General features: G+C 36.0%; 2 protein-coding genes across 2 annotated transcripts in view; both read right to left on the bottom strand.

The window, feature by feature from the left end:
- LOC134842499 (cysteine-rich PDZ-binding protein-like) overlaps window positions 1-13,818 on the bottom strand; it is a 305,601-nt gene extending 291,783 nt beyond the window's left edge. Inside the window, exon 1 of the mRNA XM_063858871.1 lies at window positions 13,808-13,818. The gene's annotated coding sequence lies outside the window, so the exon portion shown is untranslated. The remainder of the gene's footprint in view (window positions 1-13,807) is intronic.
- Window positions 6,680-12,420, bottom strand: LOC134842118 (NF-kappa-B-activating protein-like). The gene is made up of 4 exons (XM_063858311.1): window positions 12,124-12,420; window positions 12,002-12,058; window positions 8,239-8,487; window positions 6,680-7,176 (listed from the first exon to the last, which is right to left on the bottom strand). Exons 1-4 carry the CDS (start codon window positions 12,333-12,335, stop codon window positions 6,867-6,869), a joined length of 828 nt encoding a protein of 275 aa, XP_063714381.1. The 5' UTR covers window positions 12,336-12,420; the 3' UTR covers window positions 6,680-6,866.
- Window positions 13,819-17,550: the final 3,732 nt, after the last annotated feature.

The following is a 17,550-nucleotide window of genomic DNA, read 5'->3' on the forward strand; positions in this document are numbered from 1 at the left end:
TTCTGTTTACTTGCTGTTTCTAACATCATAACGATTAAATTGATCATTTTTTGCCTAAATTTAAAGCAAATCGCAGAAAAGGTTTCTAGTCAAATAATAGTGACCACATTTTGCTGTATTTCAGTGTCACGTTGATAAAGTCCTTGCAGTTGAAACGATTTCTCGAAATAAATTTTTTCCAGACATCATTTTTGAATTTTTCTCACAGAAAGTTTTTTTTTAATGTTTCGAAAAAGTTTTAATGCTTTTTTAAAGAAATCATATGCAACCTACAAAACCCAAACCGACAGCGAGGTAAAAAAAACAAGGTAAATACATATTTTTTTAAGAAATTGACATCAAAAAAGTCATTTTCATTTTTTTTCCAAAAAAATAAAGATTGGAAATGTTTTGAATTACAAAACTAATCGACTGCTTCAATTAGTTATTTCAGATCACCTCTGCATAAGCTTAATACAAAACTAACAAGCAACGAATTTGAGCAAAATTAATCGTAACTGACGCTACAAAAAGTTTTTCCCCTCCAGGGTTACCAATTTTTTCAGACCAAAAATCTGACCAACAAAAATCACCAGAAAAGTGACATTTTTACTGACTTATTTTATCTAAAAGCCAGAACAATAAAAAAACGTTGTGAACGTCAAACGTTGAATTTTAAGGAATTATTTACATAGTTATTGAATTGAAATACATTATTCGAGCCCTGCTCCTGTCTGAACACAGCTCCGCTTTTGGATAATTTGAATAAGAATTTCCGTCTCTTCTTTTCGGCGTATTTTTTCAGCTTTTTCCACTTACTTGTTTACTTTGAGTTCCTTTTCAATGAGTTTGTCATTTTTTCGTTTGAACACCTGTATTTCTGTTTGAAAACCCACGCAGTTCTGTGCTGCTTCTTCTTTCTCCGCTTTGCCTTCATTGACTTTTTAGGAAAACTGTCGGCGATAACACTATGCATTGTAGTTATCCAGTCCAAGATTGCAGCAAGGATCATTTTCGAGAATCTTCAATTCACTGAAACCTGATGCAACCATCATATTGTGAGGGCACAGCACTGGTAAGGACTCGACGATATTCTTGAACCCTTTTCACGATTTTTTATGGCATCTACTTTTTTTAAGTTCGAAAGTTATGATATTTGAAAAAAAGAGCTAGAATTTTTTCTGTTTACTTGCTGTTTCTAACATCATAACGATTAAATTGATCATTTTTTTTCTAAATTTAAAGCAAATCGCAGAAAACATTTCTAGTCAAATAATAGTGACCACATTTTGCTGTATTTTAGTGTCACGTTGATAAAGTCCTTGCAGTTGAAACGATTTCTCGAAATAAATTTTTTCCAGACATCATTTTTGACTTTTTCTCACAGAAAGTTTTTTTTTAATGTTTCGAAAAAGTTTTAATGCTTTTTTAAAGAAATCATATGCAACCTACAAAACCCAAACCGACAGCGAGGTAAAAAAAAACAAGGTAAATACATATTTTTTCAAGAAATTGACATCAAAAAAATCATTTTCATTTTTTTTCCAAAAAAATAAAGATTGGAAATGTTTTGAATTACAAAACTAATCGACTGCTTCAATTAGTTATTTCAGATCACCTCTGCATAAGCTTAATACAAAACTAACAAGCAACGAATTTGAGCAAAATTAATCGTAACTGACGCTACAAAAAGTTTTTCCCCTCCAGGGTTACCAATTTTTTCACACCAAAAATCTGACGAACAAAAATCACCAGAAAACTGACCTTTTTACTGACTTGTTTATCTAAAAACCAGAACTATAAAAAAAACGTTTTGAAAGACAAACGTTGAATTTTAAGGACTTATTTACATAGTTATTGAATTGAAATACATTATTCGAGCCCTGCTCCTGTCTGAACACAGCTCCGCTTTTGGATAATTTGAATAAGAATTTCCGTCTCTTCTTTTCGGCGTATTTTTTCAGCTTTTTCCACTTACTTGTTTACTTTGAGTTCCTTTTCAATGAGTTCGTCATTTTTTCGTTTAAACACCTGTATTTCTGTTTGAAAACCCACGCAGTTCTGTGCTGCTTCTTCTTTCTCCGCTTTGCCTTCATTGACTTTTTGTGAAAACTGTCGGCGATAACACTATGTATTGTAGTTATCCAGTCCAAGATTGCAGCAAGGATCATTTTCGAGAATCTTCAATTCACTGAAACCTGATGCAACCATCATATTGTGAGGGCACAGCACTGGTACGGACTCGACGATATTCTTGAACAATTTTCACGATTTTTTATGGCATCTACTTTTTTAAGTTCGAAAGTTATGATATTTGAAAAAAGAGCTAGAATTTTTTTCTGTTTACTTGCTGTTTCTAACATCATAACGATTAAATTGATCATTTTTTGCCTAAATTTAAAGCAAATCGCAGAAAAGGTTTCTAGTCAAATAATAGTGACCACATTTTGCTGTATTTCAGTGTCACGTTGATAAAGTCCTTGCAGTTGAAACGATTTCTCGAAATAAATTTTTTCCAGACATCATTTTTGACTTTTTCTCACAGAAATTTTTTTTTTAATGTTTCGAAAAAGTTTTAATGCTTTTTTAAAGAAATCATATGCAACCTACAAAACCCAAACCGACAGCGAGGTAAAAAAAACAAGGTAAATACATATATTTTTAAGAAATTGACATCAAAAAAGTCATTTTCATTTTTTTTCCAAAAAAATAAAGATTGGAAATGTTTTGAATTACAAAACTAATCGACTGCTTCAATTAGTTATTTCAGATCACCTCTGCATAAGCTTAATACAAAACTAACAAGCAACGAATTTGAGAAAAATTAATCGTAACTGACGCTACAAAAATTTTTCCCCTCCAGGGTTACCAATTTTTTCAGACCAAAAATCTGACCAACAAAAATCACCAGAAAAGTGACATTTTTACTGACTTATTTTATCTAAAAGCCAGAACAATAAAAAAACGTTGTGAACGTCAAACGTTGAATTTTAAGGAATTATTTACATACTTATTGAATTGAATTACATTATTCGAGCCCTGCTCCTGTCTGAACACAGCTCCGCTTTTGGATAATTTGAATAAGAATTTCCGTCTCTTCTTTTCGGCGTGTTTTTTCAGCTTTTTCCACTTACTTGTTTACTTTGAGTTCCTTTTCAATGAGTTTGTCATTTTTTCGTTTGAACACCTGTATTTCTGTTTGAAAACCACGCAGTTCTGTGCTGCTTCTTCTTTCTCCGCTTTGCTTTCATTGATTTTTTGTGAAAATTTTCGGCGATAACACTATGCTTTGTAGTTATCCAATCCAAGATTGCAACAATGATCATTTTCGAGAATCTTCATTTCTTTGAAACCTGATGCAACCATCATATTGTGAGGGCACAGCACTGGTACGGACTACACGATATTCTTGAACCGTTTTCTCAATAAAACTAGATTTTAAGGGGTTTCCCTTCACAAGTCGCGAACAATGAATAACTTTAGCTTTCAACCGCCCATTTTGTTTTGGGCAACAACAAGTGCAAACTGTTATTGGATACTCAATTGACTTGCGGTAGAAGTCGCAGCAGCGCAGAGACAATTCAGCCTCAAGCAATTCAGCAAATTTCAAATAAAGACGATTCAGTAAAAAAAACAGAAAAAAAGACAATTCAGCCAAAGACAAAAGTTTAAATCAGGCAAAAGTTTAAATCAAAGAAAAAATATAAGGTTTTTCAATTGATCGAAATCAGAAGGTTTTTTGACACTTAAACAAAGAATGTGAGAAATCAAAAACCAAGTTTTAAAGATCAAAACAAATATGCTATGCTTTAAGTTTTATGATATAACTACAGTAAAGTCACAATGTTTTAAATACTGCTGTTCATGGTCTCGATTGTAATTACTTGGGTTTTGCACAAGTTCCTCATTGGCGACTGAATAATTGGGTTTCGATTAACTGATAATATCACCGGCCATCAGTCTTTCCACCTTAAATTCGTCATTTTTTGCTCAATTTTTATATTTGAATTTATTGAAGCTGCCATTTCATTTTTCCAATGCATTATTCGTACGAGATTCTCCGCTGATCACCCGATCAAAATCATTCCAATCCGCATTGTCAAATTTTGGTTTGACGCGTCATTTTCTTCGACAGGAATCAAAATAAGTGTCTTCAAAATAGTCCGCTCTGCTCTGAAATTCCTTTGAAGGATCTTCTTTTCGGAGCTCCTTAAATGCGAATGCTATATCGTCAAGGGGAACCAATGCCAAGCAAATCATTTTGTGACATTTTGGCGAAACTCACCAGCGTCCATGTACTTGCGCAAAAAACAAAATTTTGTACTTTGCGACCGTGTGGAAAAAAAAACAATTGGTTTTCTGTATCAGGCTGCATTTTCAAATTTTCAATCAATCCTGATAAATGTATTTTGGAGGACTGGCGGAATGCGCATTCATCTTCAATGGCAGATGCTCCTTAAATCAAGGGGAACTAAGTAAAACTGAATCGAATTTATTTTTAAATATTTGTGCAGAAAACATTTCAACTGGGTATTATTCTGATCATCCTCCCTACCTCAAAGCAAGCTCGAGATGAATTAGTACGGAGTAACTGGCTTGCTAAAAAAAAATTTCCAGGTGACGAGAGAAACCTAGATTGAAACAGTCAAAAAACATAGTCTCCTCTAACTAACTAACAAAGTAGACAGCAAAAACCGCATGAAAAGGTTCTCACTTTTCTTTTTTAAAATTGGTATCTAATTAGTTAGAACATTGTGATTTGTAGAGCAAACAACTATCCTCAACTTAATATAATTTGATTAAAAGAAATAACCTGGTTTCATAATTTAAATATATCTTGATCAAAAATATTTACATGCACTTTCAAACCAAAAATAGCCGACAGCAGACGCTTGGAAAAATGTCAATGAACTTAAAAAACGAAAGAGAACAGTTATTGAACATTTTTCACCTACCGGTTTTCTAAAGAAAAAAAATTCTTAATCACATTAAAAATCTTTGTATCATAGAAACAACGCAAGAAAAAACACTGCCGAAACATTAGATATTTATTCACTCGGTTTTGTAAATCTTAAAGTTAATTTTTGAAATAAAGACTTTCACAATTTTTCTTTATATCATTAGAGCGTTATCGCCTTCCATTTAGTAATCAATTTGGATTGATTTTTAACGAAATTGAAAGTCAAACAGCAATTTATCAATTCTCAACTTGAACTTTGAGCTTTGTTTCCAGAAGACAGCAAATTACCACACGACTTGAATTTATTGCTTATCACTTCGTTCATTACGATTAACTAGGGTTGACTATGGTTAATCACAAATTCGGGTCTAGCTTAAGTTAGCTGAACTGTCATTAACTTCAAACCCTGAGACGCAAATGTTTGGGGAAAAGCCAATATGAAGACGGGGTGCTGCATTATATGATGTTCCCTTCACTTACCAGCTAAGATTTTCGTATGCGGTACCCAAAAGCGCCATTAAAACTCAAAATTGGCTAGTTTCTTCACGTTTTTTTTGAGATTATCAGTACAATAAAATCAAACTGTTGCTACTCGAACCGAAAACTTAACGGCTTCCTTTTTATCCACTTTTAGCATCAACACCAAAAGAAGTATCAGCAATTTGTAGAACAACAAATGAAACGAGTTTTTTTATGATGCTTAATAGTCAAACCGTCTCGCTAATTTTTTTTTTCAAATTCATATCTAGTCAAACCAGCTGCACACAGCCGAGCACCGGCGTCAAAAAACAGACACAAGCAGTATTTTCTAGCGTTATTTTAATATAAATATCTTGTACACATGCGTTTTTATTATTAATCTTCAAGCATAACAAAACAAATGGCTTAGCCGCTGTTCACCACGTAAAAGGTGATTAAAATTCCAAATTTTGGACCTCAAATATTCAATTATGGATTACAATTTAATCATGGCTCGGAATCCTGACGAAAGTGGAAGTCAAGACAACGCCACGCTCTTTAAAACAGGGCCAAATAATACCCAAAATATCACACGTTTACCTTCCGTCGGATTCGACAGACAAACATTTCGAAACAAAATATCAGCGCCAATTTTGACCACAAAAAATAAAATTGAAGCAAACAGGCTAACTCGCAACTCTTTGGAATACGACCTAGTTGACCTGAAACTGAGCAAGAATAGGTCACGTGAATTTGAACTGTGGAAAGAGGCGTCTGAAAACGATCCACCTTATCCAGACCATTATGACCCCGAGTACAACAGCAACGTCTGGCGCAACTTCGTCAGGGACAATGGTGGTATTTCATTAACCAGCCGCGGTAGAGTGACTGAATCTATTGCCAAAATGCACCCATTGCCTATCCCGACGTACAACAGACTTGGTCGCTACACGTTTGCTAAATTTCTCAGTGAAGTGTCCGTAATTCCAGATGGAAGAAAGAATCAGAGTCAAATCATTCGTCATCTTAGTGACCTTAAGGAGTACAAGCGGCTGAAACTGAAAAGCGAAGGTCGACGACCTCCTGTTGATCTTATGGGACGAATTGTTCCTCCTTCCACCATGAAGAAATACACGAAAAGAATCAACGATTCACCAGAGCCTGTTGGTCCGGATAACGACCCGCCTTATTACATTGTCGATCTACAAGACACTAAAAAGCTGGAGCAAAACAAGAGCTTCCCAGTCAGATACATATTTAAAGAAAACGCGCTGAGACAAAACTAAATTGATAGTTGCGTAATGAACCTAATGAGACGAACACAATAAATTTGATCAGATGTACAATATACAAAAATCCAATTCTTCAGTCAAAGGAAAGCGTTTTTATTTTGGTTTAATAATAGTTTTAAAATCGAATGTTTTCTTCTAAAACCTATATGAGAAAGAAAGTTTTCATAAGTTGCGTGTTACTTTTTCTTAGAATTGATTATTTTGTGGAACTCTCCCATGATCTGTGTTTCTTTTTTCATCCTTTCCTCTCTGTTGAAACTGGCCAGAGCCGCTTTTTCATCTGCACTGTAAATCTGGTTCTCTTTTCTCAACCTCACAGCTTCCATGCGTCTGTGTCGACTGCCACTCATGACATAACCACTCACTTCGTAGTTTTCTATCTCTCCGCTCGTCAGTCCAATTTCACCCCTCCTCGGAATTCGTTTTCCATCTTTGACAAACGCCGCCATAGCAGCTCCTTCGCCCGGTAGTAGCGCGTCACCGTAACTAGAAACAACGTACAGCATTAATTTGATAACAATTTTTTGAGAATTTACTATAAGGGCCAGATTTCCGTCGTTACGAGCACTGTATCTAAGTAATGCCTCAAAATAAGCCATTCAAGGAATTAGCTAGATGCAGTACACACACACAAAGAAAAAAGAAAGCATAGCGAGATAATTTGAAAACATGCTTTCATTCAACGTTTCTCTGGAGTACCTGTTTATGCTCTAAATATACAAGGATCTAATGTATCTTAGCAGTAAAAATATTACCGGAGCCAAAAGTTACTATACTGACTTACAGGGGCGGATCTAGGATTTTCTCAAGGGGGGGGGGGATTTTCAAAAAATTTTCCAAAATTTTGACGACCTTTTTTTTAGGTCGACCAAATTGATTTTTCGAGCTCTCCCAAAGCACTGTTTTGCCCCTATTTTGCACTTTTTGGGCACTACAAGCCGTTTTTGGGCACTTTTTGAAAAATTTTGACAAAAAATCGCGTTTTTTTTGGCGCGCGCTCCCCCTCTAAGTTAGTATATATTGGCGCCAAAGGCGCCTTTAGAAAAAATTTAGGGTCGGTCGGCCAAAAATGGATTTCTGAAAAAGTATCAAAGGGGGGACCCTTTGGGTCGGCAGGGGGTCGAATCCCTGAGGGGTGGGCGTCCCCCCCCCCCCAAATCCGCCCCTGCTGACTTATACTGAGCTTTGACATTAATTGACACGTCAAAGTCAGATTCAGCAAGAAGATGAAGCAACATTAGGTTTCAAAAATATTCGACAGCAAAAAAAACAAGTTTTTATCTTAGCAGCAAAAAGCATTAAAAAAAATTATCACTCAAGTCGAAGTGGTGATAGATAATTTTTTATTGAATCCAACTGCTCGTGAGAAAAATTATCTCTAACGATTAGATTAACAACATTGAAGCATTCAAGGGTGAGAAACTACGCAATTTCAGAGCCTTTTGATTATGTGAAATGGAATTGATTTAAATGGAATTTATTTAAAATTGTGGAATTACTAGACGCCGAAAAACCGAGCACCACTCACAAGTGACCAGAACAACTTACTCCATTTTGGAATCCGATTTCACTCCTAGAGCACCAAGTTGTATCGACTCGGGAATCATTGGCCCAATGATCGGTCCCTTGGATTCGTCACGCTCCTCTTTACGCTTCGCCTTACCACCGACATCTTTCTCCACCCACTCGTCTCCGCTATCGCTGCTGCTTGATGACTCAGTCGAAGATGAACTGCTGGACCGTTTTCTCTTTTTAGATTTCTTCCTCCTTTTCTTTGATTTCTTTTTGCTCTTTTTACTGTTAATACAAACGACCAACTTTGCAGAGCAACATAGAGCTAAATATTCAAAAGAAAGTAAGAACTTTGTGTTTCGACCATCTGTTTGAAAAAAAAACATCTCACAGTTACTTACCACCTGTGTATCTGTGTTAGAGGTGTATCTGTGTCGAGAAAAACTGGTCTGAAACTTTTTTTATCATTCGAATAATATACAAGTTTTTGAAAGGAAATTATCAGGTCCGGATTGGAATCAAGTAGCCCCAATATTTTTGAGACAGTTTTTTTACAGATAATGAACTGAACTGAAATCAAAAGTCAAACCGCAAAAAATCTAATTGAGAGTGAACAAATTTTTCTTGAAAAAAAATATGTCCTAAATCCAACGTTCTACAGCGAAAATTGGTATGACACCTTTGAATACAAGATCAATCAGCGGCAATGTGGTAAATTAATGATTGTGGAAACTTTGAAATTAAAGTCAACCATTGATTGTCAACAATTCAAACTTTTGAAAATAAAGTCAACTCAGAGGTCAAAACAAGAAAATATTCGGTTTTTTTCTTCGACTTAACCTTGAGTATAACCTTCTATAAAATAAAAAAAATGCCAGTTCATTACGGAAACCTTTTTGAATTCAAAAAACATCTCAAAATTTAACTCAAATTCTGAAATTTTTGGCAAATCGAATTCTTGAAAACATCTCCAACAAATCAACAAAAAAATTCGAATCATTTTGCAAATCGAATTCTTGAAAACAACATGTGAAATTTATATTTCTGAAAAACCAAATATAGTTTTGCAATAATTGAAAAAATATAAATAAAATTAGACTTCGTTATTTTTGATAATTCTACTTCCGATTACTTCATAAATAAAATAAACTTAATTACCAAATTCCTTCAGTGTGATAATTTGAATATTCTGCCTATTTTCATTTCAATTTATCTGCTTTTGCAATTTACTTCGAAAGTATCAACCTTCTGATTAGTCCAATAACAATCCGTCCGATTAATATAAAAAAGATAACTCAATTTTTTCTACGAAATTAGGGGTGCTAGATCTGTGCCCGAATTTAAGTACTCTCCGATTAATGGAGGTAAGGCTGTACATCCATGATTGTGGAAACTTTGGACTTAATGCCAACAACTAACTGTAAAGAGAATTATAACTTTTGAAAAAATGTCAACACAGGTCAAAGATAGAAAAAATTCGATTTTTTCTTTTGTTTTTTTGATGATTTAAACTTGATGATAACCTTCTAAAACACAAAAAATGCCAGCTTATTAAGGAAGTTTCTCTTGATTTAAAAACATCTCACAATTTTGAATCAACTCTTATATCTCCACCAAGTCAACTCAAGTCTTCAAAAATTGAAAATTTTTGCTCATTGAATTCTTGAAAACAAAAAGTGAAACTCATAATTTTGAAGAAAAAAGTTCTGAAGTGAAACTCATAATTCTGAAGAAGAAACTCTGATATCAGCTAGAAAAAAATCTCACTCCTCAAAAATTCTTCTAGGAAAACAGTAAAACAACATCAAAAATGGCAAATTTACTGAATTACAAGTTATCCATTTTGGATGTTTCTGTGAAGAAAAAGATACCAATAAGGCTGTTAATTTAACCATTGCTATGTTACAATAGCACAAAAAAAAATTGATTTCCGCTTTGTTAACGAAGTTGAGTGTGTTTCTGTCTCATTTTTGTCAAAGACGAAAATTTGCGCATCTAACGACTGCAACCTTTTAGTTAGTACCTGGTAGTAAGATTTCACTTCCTCAGAAAAAACGTTTGATAAGTTTTTGACAAAAACTATAATGTATTTATAACTGCGCTCTGCCTAAAAAACCATAGTTATAGGTGCGCTCTGCCGAAATGACTTTTTAAAACCCTATTGGGCTAATTATTCTTAATAGCTCAACAGCTGTAACTGATTTCAACTACATTGCCTCGATTGCAGTCAGGAAGAAAATTTGGTTTCCTTTCAGTGTTTTTTGCCAAAAATACTACTTATAAGTGCGCTACTTTTTCCATTTTTCAACAAGCAAGGCTAAAATATAATGAAAAATGCTTAACTAATATACAATCAAATGCACCATAATGTGAGCCAACGCTCCGAAGCCTCGTTTATATGTTTTGACAATCAGATACTATAATATGTGTATTTCAATGTTTTTTAAAGTTTTCATCTGGGCCGAAAAATGCCTCGTTTTTTAGGCAACTGATTTTTTTCATGGTAGCATAAGGTTTGGAGCCCATGCGTTATCTTCAACCTCTAGAACCAGACTTATTGAAAGCAGAACAAGATTTTTCAAATTACTTTTTTACTCCCAACTCCTTTTTTTGCGCCAAAGAAGTGGTTTAAAAAACTGATTACGTGTTTTTTACCATTGACAAAAAAACAGTGTCTTGCAAGATACCTTGAGCAAAAGTTAGTATCAAGGATGTTGAATAGAAGCACCATAACCTTCTGGTATACTGGAAAACTTGATCAGGCTTTCAATTTCGTGAAAAAGAATGACAAAGTTTGAGAGCCAACTCATCAGCTTGTGCGTGTCTTTGTTACTGATTTTCATTTTCGAGAGTACGTTTGAAACAAAAATAGGTAAATGTTACCCGAAAAAAAGTTTGAAATCTATAAAAAGAATTATCTAATATTATAGAAGTGCTAAAAAGTCGGCAGAGCGCACGTATAATTAAAAGAGTACCAAGTTGGTATTTTTTTCCAAATTCAAAAAAAAGTTGATAACTCGAATGGTTCTCGCGATGAAATACGTTGTTTTGCTCCCACAAAAATTTTCACGCAGATAGGTTGGCCCAAATTTACTCTAGAGCTGGAGTGCGCTCTGCCGGTGTCAAATTTCGGGTCATAAGTGCGCTCTGCCGAAACAACACCGGCAGAAAGCACGCTATAACTATATATTTACACGATTTTTTTGTTAAACTCTTGCACAAACAAATCAATGATTCTCTGGCTAACAACGTGCTCAGTAACACCCAATTTGGTTTCAAACGTCATATTTAACGATGGACGCTACAGCACTGAATTTTCTCACAACTCGATGGATAAAAAATTACATTGCCGAATCACTATTAGATCGATGAAAAGCGCTCTATTCTATTAATCATAAACATGTGAAGACAAAATTGAAGAAATACGGATTCTCTGATACAGCAATAGAAATTATTAATTGTTTTATAAGCAATAGGCAACAGAAAACAGTAGTACATAATACAGAATCCGATTGGATCTAGCTGCACCAGGGTGTACATCAATGTACGATTTTGGGTTTCAAAGAAAGCTTCAGCTGTCATTATAAAGTAAAGTTTTTTAACGAAAATCAATTATAAATTGGAACCAAATTGAAAACCCAAATGCAATTATAATCAACAGCAGCCTAACTTATAAGGCAAGGAAGTTAAAATTTAAAAATTATCTATTATCTGTTTTTAGTGAAGATCCGTCTATGGTAACCTATGGAAAAATTGCATGGAATCAATTCAAACTGATAACCAATATTTTGGGACTTACGACTTTTTGGGAGACCTTTTTGATGAATCCAGGCCAGTGTTTTTTCTTTTCTTGGTTCTAAAACAAAACTTCACTTGCACCATTCAATTACGAGGTCATTAAAGAAAAAAAATATATCTTACTTTTCTTCACCTTCGGACTCAGATGATAGAATGGGAGGCGACGGTGATCGGCCCCAGAACTTTCGTTGAAAATCTGTAACATGCTCACGAAGCTTCCGTCGCTTACTTAGTTGGTCAAGAAGTCGACCATGTTCGTCTTTTTCCTCATATCTTCGAAGTTTGGCATCTGGAGTTAGATAATCATAAGTTCGTGATTTCTCAAGTGCACTCATTATGAAAATTGAAAAAGCTGGCTATTCTCATATTCTGATTTTCGGTGTTTTGCGCATTTTACCCTAAAATCGACAGTGCCATGATTTGTTCGGGCAATCGCTAAAGGTGGCTTGTCAAAGTAGTTATCAAAGGGTTATCAAAATAGTCGCACTTTTATTGCAATCTAATTCCATGATAGCAAAGTTATCACACAAAAAATGTTTCAAGTCTATTGCATTTTACGTAAGCTGAATTTGGAAAATAAAACACTTTAATCGTTCGGATAAAAGTAGTCCTAATTTTGTTACGAATTTGCCTTTTCAGTCATATTTTGTTTTGCTGCTTACCATTTAACAAGAATTTTTTTCGGGCCACCCGGCAATGCGATTCTGAAGGTACGCGCCTCGCTAAGAGGAGCTCAAAGCTCCTAATGTCTTTTTATGGAGGCAGATTCAAATACTGTTAAAACAGCTTCTGCCTTCACTAGTTTGCGCATGCAGTCCATCTAAAGAATGGTGCTATTAAACTTTACAGATCAATTGAGCAATCTCCCCACCACCCCCTTCCGCGTGGGGAAAGATAGCTCAATAGGTACTTGGGATATGTTTATAACCACGTGAAAACAGTTTGAATGAAATGAAACCATTAATCAGATTCTCCAACGAGTGTGGAACCCCAAAAGTCACAATATTAAAACTTGAAAGACTTTCAGAGTGAAAAAATCACAAAATGGATGCCTGTAAAGAAAATGCTATTGTGTACATCATTATTAAGGTGCTTCGGAGAACAATTTTTGGTGTACTTATACAGAGCTCACTTAGAAAAAAAATTTACTTAGAAACGTCTCATAAGATAAACTTTGTGACATTCGACCAGAATGGATCAAAATGCAGATTCAGCATATTCGAAATTATAGCAGTGAACCTTCCGAATTGGCGATTTTGAGGGAATAAGAGCGTTATTGGAACGATTGGCCAAACGGTGAGGGCTAGAATATTCTGGTATTTTAAAATTTTAAAAATTCGAATTATGACGTCATATTTCTGAGAAACGTCAGAAACGGCCATTTTGGAAGAAAAGTCGAAGAAGGACACAACAACGATAGTTGCGACGACGACAACAACGAGAAAATTGAGAATCAGAATCAGAGAAAAGCAGAAGTAGCAAGACCACTCCAAGTTGCAACTATTGTGTCGCTACAATAGTTGCAAGGCAGTTGCTAACAACAGTGAGGGGTGGAAACCAGCCTTCCGGGTTACAGAGAAATCAAGCTTAACGTGCTTGATTCAGTGGATTCGAGAATCAGGAGGGGTTTCGGGACTGAAACTTTTATCATCTTATATGACTTTTAGCTTCCCTGTCATGTCCTGATTTGAATTTAATTAACATCTGAATTCATTCTACTAAGATGAGAAGCTAGGAGTTGGGGGAAAGGGTTGATCCATCTTCGATGGAGATGATGATTTTTATCTACTGAACAAAAACAATAATAATTTAATAAGTAGTAGTAGCCCTGTTTTTAGGAGTGAACTCGTGGTCTGGGGATACTGGGACCCAGCCATGAGCTCACTATTTCTGCATGTAATTAAGTTACTTTGAGTGTTTTGACCGAAGCCGAAAGCAGTAACGTTTTTGTCGACCCGATGTTAGAAAGACCACCGAAAGTACTGGCTTGGTAGAGACGGTGAAAAGCATGCAAAGCTCTGTTTAGACGTTAGCCAGTCGTCTTAGGTCTTAGTTTTGTCGATATGAATCTTCCGGGCGAATGTTACATACATGTTTTTATGGCGCTCCTGGGTGTTATTCTTTTTTAACATCATGACCGGCAGAACCGTTAACGAGCACTCCGCGCCGAGCGGATGCTCACATTAACGCCCTTAATAGGCCAAAACCGCCGGGGCGGAAGGGTAGTTCGGAACGCGGAAGTCTTCCGGATTACCGTGAATAGCTTTTTAACCTAGTTAAGACCGAAAATTCACGAACCAGGAAGGGTGGGGGGATTCGCGGTCCCGTCATCTCCTGAATGGTCCGTGACCAAAAACACTTAAAGACATATGAAACCAAACAAAAAGTAGTATAGTACCCAAGAAAAACAAAAAACATAAAAAATAACCGAAAAAACAAAAAACAGAAAAAAAGTAAAAAATCAGTAGAAACCATCCCACCAGACAAGATGTTATCCGACCCTCCCGTTTGTTGTTGATAGATATATTGTTGTTACAGGCATTTATATCAGTCAGGATTGTTACGATCAATTTTGTAGCCCGTTTGTGAGGCTTGTACTGTAGGGTTATTTGAGCATTTAAGCACGTTAATGATAAATTGCGCTCAATCCGGAAGGGTCAGCTGATTTGCGCTCAATTCGGAAGGGTCTTGGGAGAAGACTGATCCGGCAAGCAGTACAAGGAGCAACAAGAAGGGGCTCAAGGACAACAACAATCGGCTGTTGGGTATCGTTAACAAGTTTTGTATCCCTTTTGGTACGAAAAGTAAGATAGTAATCTGTGGGGGGCTCGACAGTGCTGCACTGTAGTGACCCTTCACCGAACTGCGAATATCCGAGTTAAGCACCTTAATTCGGATATTAAACAAACCCGTAGGGGTATAGTATTACTAATATTATTACTTATAAAGCCTATATTAATACTCCTATACCGTTTTTCAGTGAAAAACACAGAGAGCAGACCGGTTTTTAGGGTCAAAATAGCGATATTTTGATCCCCCCACAAATCGCGATTTTTGAGATATCGATATTTTTTGAAACGGAAAAAAGCGCTAAAGTAGTGTGTTACATCGTAACTGCACTACCATAATAGATAGAACCGGTTAAGTTTAGTTCGGAAGTGGTTGGAACTATTTTGGTACCGAAAACCGAATTTTCGCTATTTTTGATAGTACGAAACACTATAAATTCAGAAAATTTTTTGAAATTTTTGAGTTAGGACAGTAAAAATAGTTGTTCGGACAACTTCCACTTATGAATCTACAAGTTTTAAAACCCGCTTCCCGAAAGCCTCCCGGGTTGCAGAGAAATCGAACTTAACGTGTTTAATTTGGTGGATTCATCAATCCGGAGGGGTACAGGTAGCATAGTTTTTCGCAAATTTTTTCAACTAAAGCGTTTTAGATCGGGTCTTTTGCATTGAACTAGAAGAGTGTAGGCCTTCTGAGCTTGGATCAATAATTTTTAGGTCAAAAAGAACAGAATTGCGGAAAAAGTTAGGCGGAACCTATAAGAGACAAATTTTTTTTGACTTTAGAAAAAAGACGTTTTGGTTAATAACTTTGGAACTACTGGGCATATCCAGTTGATCTTGGTACCAATAGATTAGAAATTAGCTGAGCTTACTGATAGGGACAAAATTTTTTCGAAAAAGTAAGCGTGAAAAGATTTTGAGATTGTTTTTAGCAAATTCACCAATTTGGGAGGGTAGACCCTTCACGTTTTACAAAATTTTTTTTTAGAAAAGCCCTTACACCCCTACCAAAAGGTAATAGCGGTTGAATAAAGTAACTTTAGGCCGTTCTAGACGAAAAGGGAAGGCTAAAAGCACAGAAAAACCTTAATCGAGCCGAAGATAGGCGAGCGATAAGACCCTTCACCGTTAGCGTGAATTGCCAAATAAGAGGCTTAACTTCAATCCGGAAGGGTCTAGGAAAGCAGTACATACCCTTCCTAGTTAATTGAAAAAGCAAAATTGCATCGGAGAACGTATCCGGAGGGGTATAGGTTGAAAGAAGGAAATCTCCGAAAAGCTACTATTACAAACCAGAGGGCTCCCAATCCGGAGGGGTCTTATATTTGCTAATTCGGAGGGGTCCCAATCCGGAGGGGTCTTATATTTGCTAATTCGGATGGGTCCCAATCCGGAGGGCTCTAAATTTTGTTAGTCCGGAAGGGTCCTATATATATATATTTTTTTTCCAATCCGGAGGGGTATTATTTTATTAAAGGACTTAGATAAACGGAAGAAAGACTAAATTGAGAGGTATTAGGTTATTAGCAGACAGGCTAGGAATCAGTGACTGCACTGGTAACTTGCATTTCAATAAAAACCAGACCAAAACAAAACAGGTCCGAACTCGGATATTCGCGACACTAAGTCTAAACTAAAGAGAGCGTAATTCATTGGTGTGGATTGACACCCAATACGTTGTTTTTTGAAAAGTGACTGCCCTGAGGATTTTAGTAGGTCTAGCTCGGGCAGTCCGAAGGCAGATAGGTAACACAGTACTCGGTGGGTGCAATAGACGCCCACTTGAGAAAATTACTGCCATCAAAGTTTTGTCTGTTTGGTGCAGCACCAAGCAGGGAAAGCTTTTTCTTTAAAATATAAGTTCGACTATTGTACTGAGACCGACTAAAAGTACAATACTCATACGTTTTTTTATAGAGATATTCATATTCTGACATTATATATTTTCTTGTTTTTGATTTTAAATCAACATAATTTGAGCTTGATTGGGTAGTGAGTACACTATCTTTTAAATTGACTGATAACATCATATTGTGCTAGTTCTAAAATCTTACGAACAATAATCGGTTAGTGTGAATAAATTATATACAAACTGTACTCTGATAACATACAAAGATTCGTGGTCACTATTTAATAGAATCTTGTGAAATTTATTGTGTTGTGTCATTATTATTGATAGTCAAACAATAAGGTCACTAGCAATCGAATTGAGTGTATATGCATTAAGAAGTGACAAATTGAGAATGAGTCTAGACAAGTCAAGGATACCTAAGCGGGGTAATAGCTCTAGGAAATTCATACCTAAAAAGCAAAGAAGAACAATGACCGATCCTTTTGTGGATTGGATCAAACGAGCCCGGACCGACAAAGGGGAGACGGTTTCAGGCAGAATGGTTGAAACAAGGAGTCAGAAGACCTCAGAAGAGCGAAAAGAACTGTTAGAAGTGGAGTTCAATACGGACCATGCCATGAACGAGAACCAGGAAGTACATGGACTGGAAGAGAGAGGCAGAAGGCTGGCGAGTGAATCTACTCCGGTAGAACAAGGCCACGATTTTGCCACTTCCACCGGGGCATTGGATCGAGAGGAGATGTCGGAACTGTCCGACATCTCAACTGAAATAGCGACAACTAGAAGATCTCCAACAGACAACACTATGATGGCAGGCGGGACTGAGAAACAAACAACGTCATCATCGTTCTCAGAAAGAATGAGGAACACCTTAGGAAACATCTTTCCATTCACCATGGGAGGGGG

The sequence above is a fragment of the Symsagittifera roscoffensis genome, chromosome 3 (genome assembly GCF_963678635.1).
Source record: "Symsagittifera roscoffensis chromosome 3, txSymRosc1.1, whole genome shotgun sequence".
NCBI classification, from domain to species: Eukaryota; Metazoa; Xenacoelomorpha; order Acoela; family Convolutidae; genus Symsagittifera; species Symsagittifera roscoffensis.